The 13,639-nt window shown below is 30.6% G+C and overlaps 1 protein-coding gene across 32 annotated transcripts in view; it reads left to right on the forward strand.

The window, feature by feature from the left end:
- The window catches only part of LOC132757872 (uncharacterized), an 87,871-nt gene that overhangs the window by 34,589 nt on the left and 39,643 nt on the right, over positions 1–13,639 (forward strand). The window contains exon 1 of one of the 32 annotated variants that reach the window (XM_060749340.1): positions 12,318–12,493. The exons of the other annotated variants lie outside the window; for them this stretch is intronic. Within the exon in view, the coding sequence (XP_060605323.1) occupies positions 12,464–12,493 (30 nt within the window). The 5' untranslated portion in view covers positions 12,318–12,463. Of the gene's footprint in view, positions 1–12,317; positions 12,494–13,639 lie in introns of those variants that run through there. 32 annotated transcript variants of the gene reach the window in all.

Consider the following 13,639-nt stretch of genomic DNA (forward strand, 5'->3'; position numbering starts at 1 on the left):
GATTGGCCAAACAATGCTATTCTGAGGGTAATGGAATTATTTTCATTGTGGCTGAATCCCTTATTGATCAACAACAGTGTTTTTCCATATTATCAATTTATTTCAAGAGGACATTAATTTTTTTTTCTAAATAAATGAGGTGAATTCCATTACTTTTAACAATTTAAATGAAAACATTAAAACAGAACTAAGGCTTAAATATAAATACGCTTTATGTAGAAATACTGGCTGAAATAAATTGTGGACAGAGAATTTCAAAATTCCAAATATATTATTGTGTTTGCAATTCTGATGTATGTTACATCTCTTTAAGGTTTTTTTCTGTTTGTTTATGCACTGGACACTGATAATAAATTTTATTAGAAAGTGTGTATACTTTTATCTTATATGTAGAGCGCCATGCAATTAGAATCTTTATTCGAACAAGATAATGCCGTTATTCTTACAGGTACAGTATCTGCCTTCTTGATTGTAATATAATCAACCGGATAATAATTACTTTGGAATGCATTTAAATAATTTCAAGAAAAATTATAAAGTAATTCATACAAATATTTATGTCATTCCAAAAAGCTGTTTTTGTATACAGCAGCAAAACTAATTAAACGAAAGTACATAAATTGCTATAATGACAAGCAAATATTAATCTATAATTATAAAATGTCATTATGCTTAATGAATGTTATAGATACTATGGTTGGGTCATGTATTGAAATCAGTATCTTTTGATTGATTTATCGAGTAATTGGTTTTTTAAATAACCGATTTAGACTTCATTGATATAAGACTGATATACACTATTTTCATTTTTTATAATATGGGCAATTCAGTGTTAAGTAAATAATCGACATGATTATAAGCATATTTCAGTCTTATTTTCACATTCAGACTAGACATTGCTTTAAGGTGTGGAGAAAAATAAAATTTGCGATCCGTTTATTATTAAGCAAGAAAGGCTGATTGTTTGGTTTATGCAATTCTTTTGTATTTTTATTCAAAAAGTACAATTCCTTTGATGTTGTGAATGCTTTGTTAAGTTATGTTATCGTAAAGTACATTTTAGCAGTTGATTTATGTATTTAACATGCAATTTAGAAGAAGTTAGAGACCGTTTTCCTCTATTAAGATAACGTTTAACGTTTAATTAAGTAAAAAAAAAACAACTCCTGTACAAGATATGATATTAATCCAGCATATTAGATTACGGTTACAGAATTAATTTCAGCTTTGATTTAGGTTGACCTTAAGTGGTAAAATCTAGTGTAGCATTTAATATTTACGTAACTGGATTAAACCTTATACACATTAAACCGTATACGCAAAGATCAGATTGTTTTCTGTGTACAGTACGGCACTGTGTGGGGTAACGCTTAAGAAGTCCGATTGATTTCGTTCGAAAAAGAACATGTTGAATAAACGTAGATACGCCAAGTTTTAAACGGTTCCATGACATGGTTTATCACAACGTGAACAATCTCTGATGACGAGACGTATGTTAGATATATAAAATAGTTTTAAATCACACATAGTTTAGTAAAGTTTTATAAAAAAAATCGACTCTTCACCATACATATTAAAAGATTCAAGCTTCAAGTTTTCACAATGGTGTTGCCATACATTTAGATCATCTAAAAGTAAATGACAACTCCAAATATTATAAAAATGAATAAATTATAGCCGTCCTTTTTTCTACGGCGTGAAATCATGTAATGACGTTAGGCATACTTGTGTTAATACTCTGACATTTATATACATCTTGTAGTACATTTGATCCCCTTTTAAATGCATTAGTATATCGAGAACACTTTTTACGTCATTAAGTTCATCCCCTTTCTTTTCTTATGTAGATGCTTTTCAGTTGCAATGTATAATATTTATTTTTGATAATAAATTTCTGCAATTGTTGCAAGTTTCAAAATGGTCACTGGATTTGTATTTATTGTCCCTTATCGTAGTTAGTTTGACTGCACTTGGTGTGATGAGGAAAGCATCCATTTAAGCCTTCCGGGAAAAGGACGGTGTCAAAGAAGCAGTCAATGTGTTTCTCTGCTATAAACTTTGTAAAGGCTATTCAACCATCAGAAAATCAAAAACAAACAAAAGAATTACTACTCAAAATAGCACAGTACGTTCTATTTAAATATTTCGTCTGTATAGAACGACTGCCATTATTCGATGAAGCAGTTACTCCTAACATGCAAAACGTAAGATCTGAAATTTTGTCGGATTGCATTTATTCCCTGATTGTTGAGATGAAAAAAACTTTACTATTACTATACAACAAAACACTCCTCGCTATAGTATAATCTAATGTTATCTGTTTCATAAAATCAATATGAATTAGTTAAAGTTTAACCACTTTGTGGAAACGCAATTGCAATTTTTTGTCAAATGAAATGGTCAGGTTGAATAACTTAACCATATATTGCCAAAAAGATCCATTAGGAAATCATAATAAATCTTGATTTTATGCGCGAATGAGCAAAACGTAATGATTTTAATAGCAACAACTGAGAGATATTAAAAGGTAAAAAAGCTATGTAATTATTAAATATATGTCGCGCGAATATAAAATTTGACAACCTGTTATATATATTTTCTCGTTTCAATAATGTCATTATACTGGTCATGAATGAAACAGATATCAATGGAGGACATCATAGATTTTAAAACCCCTTTTGAAATATTTTAATGTCTTGATATTAAATTAAATGCATGGTGTAGATTAAACTATATTCAAACCGTTTTATTTACGCTAAGTATTAATAAGATAAAAATACGATTACTTTTATTTTCCATTTCATCATGGTTTGCTTTCACTGATTTGAATGTAAAGTGATTTAAAAAGCTAATCAGAATATCGAGTGATAAGGTAACATATTTGTGTTGGTCCGATCACATGAAAAGAAGACTCCTGTAGTTTTGAAGTTAATGCTCTTCAAACATATATCAGGTTAAATCGAGGTACATGTGCCCTATATCTGTTCCATTTGACTCCTTATTTGTTTCAAGGGGAATGACATCATTGGGGTTGCTAGTGCGAGTATCGAAGATCATTTATTACTACATCACAAGTTGTATTTATTCAAAATACATTAGTATCTTAAATTTCGTTTTCATTTGAATTTATAATTTAAAAAGATATGTTGGTATTCAGCTAGGAATCTGTGCTGCATTATTAGATAAAATAATCTTTTAAAATCATATTGCTTAGATCTTGTTTTTCTAATTGAAATATCTTTAATAGCAACAACAAAAATATTGAAAGTTTTTGGTTTATAATAAACTTCAAGACACTCATCAACAAAATACTATAGTTATTCGGAATATGTCTTGTACTGACTTCTATATAACAGAATCTATAGAGAGTTATGAACTGTTGGAAAAAAGTGGGGTGTTTTGTATATGTTTTATACAGACTGGAAACAAATGATCGAACCAACAAGCAATATATAATAATGATTTACATAATAAGTCTGTATGTTTCTTCTTAAAGTAATGATGAAATTATAAATAAATACGGCAAACTACATTTTAACTATCTTTTTATGTGACATGGCTGTAGAAATCTTTTATACAGCAAAAAAGACCATGTAACAGTTTCAAACCAATAAAAAATGGTTTTACAATAATATCGCTTCAGATAAAATCATGAAATCATTACAGCTGTCAGCTTTAAATGAATTGAAATGTTAAGTTTAACAATATGGATATCTTATCAAATATATCAGGAACTTATCAATGTACCAATTAACTGCGTCGTTAGGAATATTAATAGTTGATACGATATGACGTTAGCATTACTAATCCAAGCAACGCTGTTACCATTGAGACGAACCGAGAAAAAAGTATATATAAACATCAACATGTATATTGAATAAGTATGCATGTATATATGCATATGAATTTATAGTAGATAAATTATATTTTTATCTTATACTAATAATTACTTTATTAAACTGTAAAGTTGTTATGCCTAATACTTATTCAGAAAAAGTGCATAACGTAACGATTTATTGTTTTGTTATCAATATGTGTTTCTGTTTTAAAAAAATACAAGACGAATTATTGTTTTGCCATTGTATTTTTTATTCCCTATCCAAAAGCATATAAGAGACTTTATGATACACGGTGATATTCTTCAGATAAAAATAATCAACCAAATCTCTAAAACTTATTAAAACACAATAAGGATTTTGATAATCTTAATTAATGCTAAAGAATTCTTATGCGTGCAGTGAAAATGTGTACTTTAAAAAGTTGCTCATGCCAGAGACAGAATAAAATCACAATTAAAGAGACAAAACTGATATGCAAATGAATACAGTAAAACGGACACAACTCTCACAACTTTCAGAGGTTTGACTTAATACCATTCATTGTATCAAAATGGGTGATTAAAAGATTAACACGAGACGATAAACGTGACCTTGTTGCTTCCGTTAATCAAAGTATCAAAGCAATGGACAACTCTTCGCACAGTAGTTTCCATGATGTATTGATTACATTAACAGGAAAGTTAACACAGATTGTTCAGTGAAAACAAAAAACTTTTTAATACATAAAACATTGATTTATTTGTTTGAAATGTACAGTATACATAATTTAACGTTATCAGCAATAATGATAGAATCAGCATTAATGAACACACCTATTTCTTGTTATAATTGACATCAAGTACTCATTCAGTACAAAATAATTTATCATTTCTGTTGTTTAAATAGTGTCCGATAGAGATCAAACGTTATCAGTTCACCGTATTAAAACTAAAAGCTAGGTCGCTATTTTATACCAATTGTAATTTATTTTTCATTATGTCGTTAGCTGAGGCATTTATATTGTCATATTTTTCGACTCATGCTGTTAACGGATATTGCTTTTATGAGGGTCTTATCTTTTTAAAAAGAGTTCAACGTGACACTTTGGTGCTCATTGTACAAATATTATAATGACAATGTACTCATAAATTTCAATTATATGGCTTGTAAAAAACAAAACCAAATATTCGTACCACAGTTTAGTTAATGTCAATTTCTGTCGAAATAGAGATATGGTAAGTTAAAGGCAATAAAGCAATAAGTTCTATAAGTTTCAATCCCAGCATTATTTTTTGCATTTAAGTTAATACTAAACAAATAAAGATCTTTAGTCGTGATATACCGTCCTTGTGTGTAGACTTTGCATGTTGTGGTAGGTCCTTTGTGGTTGCACATGTGTGTTGAAAGGCCGTTGTAGGTAGACTAGTACATGGTTGAAATAAAAACAAATAATGGGTAAGCCTGTAAGTGTTTGCTGCCTATCCAAAACGCCTACTTAGACTATAAAGCTTATTTGATTGTTTAATGCAATAATGATTTAATACGACATTTATCTAATGATCATTTATTGAAATGCACCTTTGATAAAAGAGTACACTTAAATATCTCTATCACGGACATGTTAAAGTATTGGGTGGTATATATATAGAAATATGAGATAGAATTGCATCTTTTCATTAAACAGACGAAAACTAAGGCAACAAGAATATTTCATTATTTAAGACAGTTAAACGCCGAGCTGCAAATAAACATGTTACAATATCCCAGTAACGATGATAAAACGAAATGTTCACTCGACACAGATTCTCTTGTCAAGGGTGACCATTTTGTCCAATCAACCTCAATATGACATGATTTTTGTTTTATGATTTTTGTTTTATTATACCGAACAATAAAATAAAATACTAGTAATAAAAGAATAACATGAAGTATCATAAAGAGCATTATCAACAAAATAGATGTTCCATCTGAGCCTGCATAATGTACCATCAACTAACCTCTTGATTAAATCAGTTTTAGAGTTTAATATTGTGACCCTGGATATAATTGCTGCTCAAATTGTTCTTTATTTATTCTTATTAGTTTTTTTCTTTCTTTTTTATGTATTTCATTTAGGTATACTTCGAATTTAGTAAATGTAAAATGATAAAGTTAAGTGGTTGTCAATATAAATTAGAAGTTTAAACGTTAGAATCTGCCAATTCACCGTTTCTGCACATCGTAATAAAAACTGAAATTTTAGTTAGATAAAGGCGTATATTATATTCAAGTATGTAATGTCATGCCTGTAACGGTATATTCGTCTTGAATCATGCATAATTTATTACTATTTTATTGTAGTGGATGAAAAGTGAAAATCACTACCATATAGAACCTTCATTATTCTATTTAGACAGTGGGAGGCATAGATGTCAATAAAAATTAAGAAAGCCCTTCATATGGTAGAAGAGTCTTGACAAATGAAGATTTATTTTAGAAGTAATATAGGCTACCATTCTTCCTTTTATTTGAAAAAAAACATCTGATATTTTTCAAATTATATGTGCAGATATTTAAAACAAATGTTAAAAACATTTTTTTGAGTTCAGTGGTTTAAGATATTCAATTACAGAAAATATTCAATTTAGTAAAGTTTACGGAAATTTCCTCCATCCTCCTTCTCACCATTTATATCTTTATATTTTTCAAACAAAGGAAAATTGTATAGAATTAACACAATGACTCTAAATAACAACAAATACTTATTGTAAACAAGGAACGAAACAACAGATAAAGATATGTCGGATTCAATGGCTCGAGCAGACATCTAATTGGCATTTGTCTCGTTTGTCACTGTCGGAGAAATTGGTTATTTTTACTTTTTAGATACCCAGGAAACCTGTTGGGTGGACTAACCTCCGAGAAATGACCATGAGTATGTTGAACTCGGCGTAAAAACTTTGGAGAAAACATTTGTAACTCATGTTTAATTGGTTTTCGTTTATATTATGATTTTTTTTTTTGGAGAAAACATTTGTTACTCAGGTTTAATTGGTTTTCGTTTATATGTACATTGTTGATCGAAGTTTTCTTAGTTTGTTTGGACCGGAAACGAGCATGCACAGATTATCAGTATTGTGAAGTACGTGAATGGTACTGGGTAGTATTAGACGATATTTAAGGTAATGTAAATTTAAGCATACTACATAAGTGCATAAATGCATATTGAACAAATTTTGAATAAACTTTCTTCGACCTTTTTTGAAATTTATACAACTGATTACACAAACTTAAGATCAAAGTTTGTTCTTTCTATTGATCCAAAATCTACTTCATTTATTTACATGCAATTGATTACAAACACGTAAACTTTATCATATTTGTTAACAAAAAAAATGTTCTTATATAATTGAAATCACCAAGATGGATTAGATAGAGTTAAAAACATCTTAGACAATTTAAAGTGCTGCTTATAAAATTTAAATTGAAATGAAATAGATCAATACGATGTTTAATTTATAAGTTGTTTGCACTTCAAGAGTTTTATAAAAACTTGCATTCCATACTTTAAATCAAAGATATAATGAAGCGAATATTTATCTATTCTTAAGAACTTAGTCTTAATCATAATATGTTGTTCTCTTTTATAGACAATATTTATGATAATTAATATTAAGTTTGATACGCTAAAATATATCGTTTGTAAGTGTTGTAGCACGGATGTAATTAACTGGTATTTTACAGACACATTTACCTGCTGGGGCCGGAAGTGATTAGTCTAGTATAGAGTCTGACCAATCGACACATCCGTACAGTCTGACCAGACTCTATACTATGGTGGCTGATATGGAACGCTTTTGCGCGTCGTGTTGTCGCTAGCGACATCACCACAAAGCGCCAAACGGCGCGTTGTCGGACTTTCATCTCGTCGTTCTGTCGCTAACGATGCAAGCCAAACGGCGCGTTGTCGTGCGGCGTGTTGTCGCGATGTCTCATTATCGCTCGGCTCAAATCGAAGGATTGGCGACATGGCGCCGCACGACTACGCGCCGTTTGGCGTGCTTCGCTAGCGACAGGACGACAAAACGACAGTGTGACAACGCGCCGTTTGGCGCGTTTCGCTAGCAAACAAGACGAAAAGGCGATATCAATATAGGTTGTGTTGTCGTTATAGGCAACGCAACGCGCAATGTGTACCAAATCAGCCACCATACTATACTGATGGTTGCTCCTTTTTTGTACTTTTAATCTGAAATCCCTTGAACACCGAAAGAACTGCTGGATAATTCTATTCGGCATATAAAGGTTAAAAATATCAAAAATATCTATTATAGCTTATGTTCATTTCTATCCACTTTTTTTCATAAATTTCGTTATATATTCTGATAATTGCTTATTACTTAAATTAAGACAATGCTTAACAACAGTTTTTAAAAATATATTGAGTTGATGCAAACTACGACATAGCTTGAAATTAATTAAAGTATCAATTTTATATATATTTCATGCAATTGTTAATTCCGGTTGCCAACAAAACACCAACACCATCAACATCATCATCAATATCATCATCATCACCATCATCATCACCACCACCACCATCATCATCAACAACACCATCATCAATATCAACATCATCATCACCACCACCACCATCATCATCATCATCAACAACAACATCAACAACATCATCATCAATATCATCATCATCATCATCACCACCATCATCATCAACAACACCATCATCAATATCAACATCATCATCATCATCATCATCATCAACAACAACAACATCAACAACATCATCATCATCATCATCATCATCACCACCACCACCACCACCATCATCATCAACAACACCATCATCAATATCAACATCATCATCATCACCATCATCATCAACAACAACAACATCATCATTACCAACAACATCATCATCATGTGGTTTAATTTCATATTTCCAATTCTTTAAAGATATTAATTTTTCATATTTTTTGTTAGTGTGACAGTTAAACATTTTAAAATTGTGGGCAACTTGCAGCTTTTAACAAAAAATACATAAATAGAGGATATTGAATGAGTGTAAGTTCAATACTGAATTTATTGCACGAGTTGAATAAAATTATATTATGCGAGCCTCTGGCGAGCATAATATTATTTTATTCAACGAGTGCAATAAATTCAGTAATGAACTTACACGAATTTAATATTCTATTTATCACATACCCAAAATAAAGACCGTTTAAAGTGAAATAAGAGTCATTTTCCGTTGACGCGCCTACAGTAGAACGCTAACATAAAGCGCGTCCTTACACTATGTTTGCATAACGCTAATGACGTCACGTCAAAATATATGCACGGCCGTGCAATACCATATTTACGGAGTCGCAAAATCGGCACGGGTGTGTGATAAGTACATATCTAAACTGTGCACACCTTTAGAAATAAAAGGAAATGAAAACAAAGCTTTTTATAACATTCAAAACTTGAGGATTTACCCTGATCACGCTAAAAAATCTGGACAAAGTCATTTATGATTTCTAGAGAAGAGTTCAAATAAGTATTGACTGATTTAGCAAACAGTGGCCACCAGCAGACAATCAGAGGTTATTTTCATTTACAAATGAAAACCTATATAAATATATGATTTTAAATATAAAAAGCTGACGCCAGGCTTCGGTATAAATGTGAATGGATTTGGAGTTTATGGTTGTTTTCTATTGTTTCCTCAGTAAAATCCTACCGTAATACCGGCCGGCATAATGTATATTCATGTTTCCTCAGTAAAATCCTACCGTAATACCGGCCGGCATAATGTATATTCATGTTTCCTCAGTAAAATCCTACCGTAATACCGGCCGGCAGAATGTATATTCATGTTTCCTCAGTAAAATCCTACCGTAATACCGGCCGGCAGAATGTATATTCATGTTTCCTCAGTAAAATCCTACCGTAATACCGGCCGGCAGAATGTATATTCATTATTCCTCAGTAAAATCCTACCGTAATACCGGCCGGCAGAATGTATATTCATGTTTCCTCAGTAAAATCCTACAGTAATACCGGCCGGCAGAATGTATATTCATGTTTGTTTTCCTGAGATATTTAATCAAAATTTATGACATTCAATATAAATGCAATACATACATGTTACAGAAACAAAAAGAACGTATGTTCAACATGTTAAAGAATAATTTGTCTATATTACCTTCTGATATATTGTCATATTATGTTATTAATTAATAGTTTTAGATGAATATTTGTTCTGCTAGTTGACTTGCATATATAATTGTTATTGTGTGTCCATATGGGTTAATTATCATTTTGTGTTAAAATGAGATATACATGTATGTCTGCTTGTTACATTTTCTACATTGTATTATATAATCGACATGTATGTTACTTTGATTACAACTGTACTTTTCCCAGTTGTATTTTAGACATTATGGTTATTGTAAAATGTGTCGATAATAAATGAACAAAGCTGAAGTTGGACTAAATTCCATGCAATAAAATATGATAGTCAAATACCGGGTAGTATGCCTAGACACATACAAACTCAAGAAGTAATCGTAGCCGCCAATAAACCTACTTTTACAAAATATCATATTTCTTTCCTTTTTTCCTTAATGTTCTAAGCAACTGCGTCCAAATATTTATAAAGTAAAATACGACCAATGGCCCTGTATAAAGATAATTCGGTAATGATAGCTATCAATTGAATTGAAATCCAATCATTTTCAAATTATGGTATCAAAATGTGTAAAATGAGGCAATCAGTAAACGTATTTACAGAAAATTGAATGAAGCAAATTTGATAATGATATGTTGTCAAGCCCTTACAGACATTTAAACATAATATCAGTGCCCTCAAAGTAAACTCTGTCAATGTTATAGGAGGTTTGAAATGACTTGCTAAGTTTAATGTTGACAATAAATTATTCAAGAATATCTATTTTAATTTGAGGCTTTTTAAAAAATCAAACGTTAATTAAACCATTTTTTTCTCCTATATTTGAAAGCAATACCTTTATGTAAGAATGAATATGAATTGTTTCTCTTCAAATTCAGAAATAGTTTGCTTCTCAAGAATAATAATTTAAAAGCCACCGAAATCTGAATACGTCTAAAAGTTCAATTGTTTAAACGTTAGACTCTCTGATTGGAATCGATTTCTTTAAATCTCGATTTTGTAATATGATTGAAATACACCTTTAGTTAATGTTACTATTATTTGTCTGCGTTGTTAAATGTGGGTGAAATATCTTGACTTTACTTTTTTAATCCCTGTCACTTTACCATTATTTGCTCTAATTCCAGATGAAACTTTTTTTTCATATTTTATAAATCAGTACAATGTTGATGTGTGTATAGGAGGAGTGTATAAGAAGACAGTGTTATGAGATAACAATAGCGTCTCTCATAGCTCACAGTTGATAAATACGGGAAATACTTTAAACTCTTTGTTCGCTCGACATTCTAGTTGAATAAAATGTACTTTTATAAAGACTTTCATCTCAAACTTGTGATCCTTTCAACCGTGCTTGAATTTAAATAGAATTAAATGAATATCTTTATTCTATTCACTTTATTCTTATACACTATATATCCTAAATACATAAAACACAAAAGTTTTCTCGCCAGGGCTACAATAAGAACAACACGTTTATAATAACTCAATATTGAAAGTAAACAGAAGACAACTGAAGCTAGTTGAATAATTGACATACTCAATTACGGTGAAACTGTACGAATAGCGGTTAAATGGTTATGCTTATTGGTAGAAACTGGTTTGAAAAAAAAAACTTCTAAGTATTAGCTTTGGTTTTAATGTGTTCTTGTAATTGCACTTCCTAAATATTTACGGGCATGTTTATTTAATGGTGACCAAAGGATTATTGTATTTATATATTCACAAAACTGTTAATATGTGTCCATCGATAGCAACAAATTGCGAAATATTCAGTCATATCGTTTAGTTGTTAAGATGACTTTTTATCCGAAAATTATTTTTTTTTCGAGAAAATAATAGATAATCTTTCATGAAGTTAACGTTGACAAGTTGACAGACAGCTGACATGTTGGAGAATGTTTTCCCCCTATGTTACCGGCGTAGGTATTTAGAATTTAAAGATAACACAGTAATATAACATATAATCATTCTCTATTTTAGAACAGTTCGTGCTACTTATTCTCAAAACATACTATAATTAATTGTATTCAAGTGTAAACGTACCAATACAAATTTTCCAACAACAGTCAAATAAGTCACTTTTGTTTCAATTTTATAGAGCTAATATTTTAGTATAATGGTCAAGTATCAAGTCAAAGTTATCGATTAAAAGCAATTACTTATATACTTAATGTTTCTATTATATTTGCTCAAAAGCTATAAAAACACTTGAGGTTAAGAATTCCTGTAACAAGACGCGTTTGCTTGGTCACATCCAAGTAGGTATAAACTGTTGAAAGAAATGAAGATTTAAATGATTGTCTACACGGTATTTTGTCATATCTGTAAAGAAATACCAAAACCATTGATTAATAGCACACGGCTTTTACCTTTAAAATTGTTTTAAGGAAGAATTTACTAAAACACGTATGATAAACAAACTTTGGAAAGAGTAAAATAATTCTTAAAGAAGGTTGGATATAGAACGTTGAAAATGGCGTGGGTGTGGCCGGATGCAAAACAGGTACATGTGTGAAGATTTTATGAAGTGCATTTTTCTAAAGGTTATTTCGGACACCTTAAAATGTGTACTTATTTAAGAATCTTATAAAAAAAAGGTATGTAAAAAAACAAGATCTTGGCTATCGAGAGAATATTGACACGGTTTCATTTTAGATTGTTTGTTTTGCATGTAAGATCAAAATATATTTCAAAGAGTGAACACCAGATGTCATATTTTCACGAGTGGCGTAGGTAAAAGTGAAAATAGAAGAGCTGGTGTTCACGAGTGGAATATTATTTAATAAAACAAATTTTCTATTAGGTGTTCGCGCAACAACATGCGCTTTCATTCATGACGTCATCAAAATCATGCATCATATTGTTCTGTTGAAATATAATTCTGTAAATTTTACGAATTACAGTTTAACGAGTTTTTCACGAATATGCTTCTCGTAATCAAGCACATTTTACTCACGACGGCTTGTGTATTTCTGGCGATATTTCCACTTATTTAAGATATATACTTTCATGCGCATTCAGGTATAGTTTACTACTTTGAAAATTATGTTTTATAATTCCACTGTAAAATTATAACCATTTACTTTCACAGTCCAAAGAAAAGCATGTCATCGTCAATACTGTTTCGTTATATCTTTGGCATCGTCAAAGCTATTTCTTGATATCTTTGGCATCGTCAATACTGTTTTGTTATATCTTTGGCATCGTTAAAGCTATTTCTTGATATCTTTGGCATCGTCAATACTGTTTTTTTTATATCTTTGGCATCGTTAAAGCTATTTCTTGATATATTTGGCATCGTCAATACTGTTTCATTATATCTTTGGCATCGTTAAAGCTATTTCTTGATATCTTGGCATCGTCAGTACTGTTTCATTATATCTTTGGCATCGTTAAAGCTATTTCTTGATATCTTTGGCATCGTCAGTACTGTTTCATTATATCTTTGGCATCGTTAAAGCTATTTCTTGATATCTTTGCATCGTCAATACTGTTTCATTATATCTTTGGTATCGTTAAAGCTATTTCTTGATATCTTTGGCATCGTCAATACTGTTTCATTATATCTTTGGCATCGTTAAAGCTATTTCTTGATATATTTGGCATCGTCAATACTGTTTCATTATATATTTGGCATCGTTAAAGCTAT

The sequence above is a fragment of the Ruditapes philippinarum genome, unplaced genomic scaffold, assembly GCF_026571515.1.
Source record: "Ruditapes philippinarum isolate M1 unplaced genomic scaffold, ASM2657151v2 ctg624_1_1_1_1, whole genome shotgun sequence".
Classification (NCBI taxonomy): domain Eukaryota; kingdom Metazoa; phylum Mollusca; class Bivalvia; order Venerida; family Veneridae; genus Ruditapes; species Ruditapes philippinarum.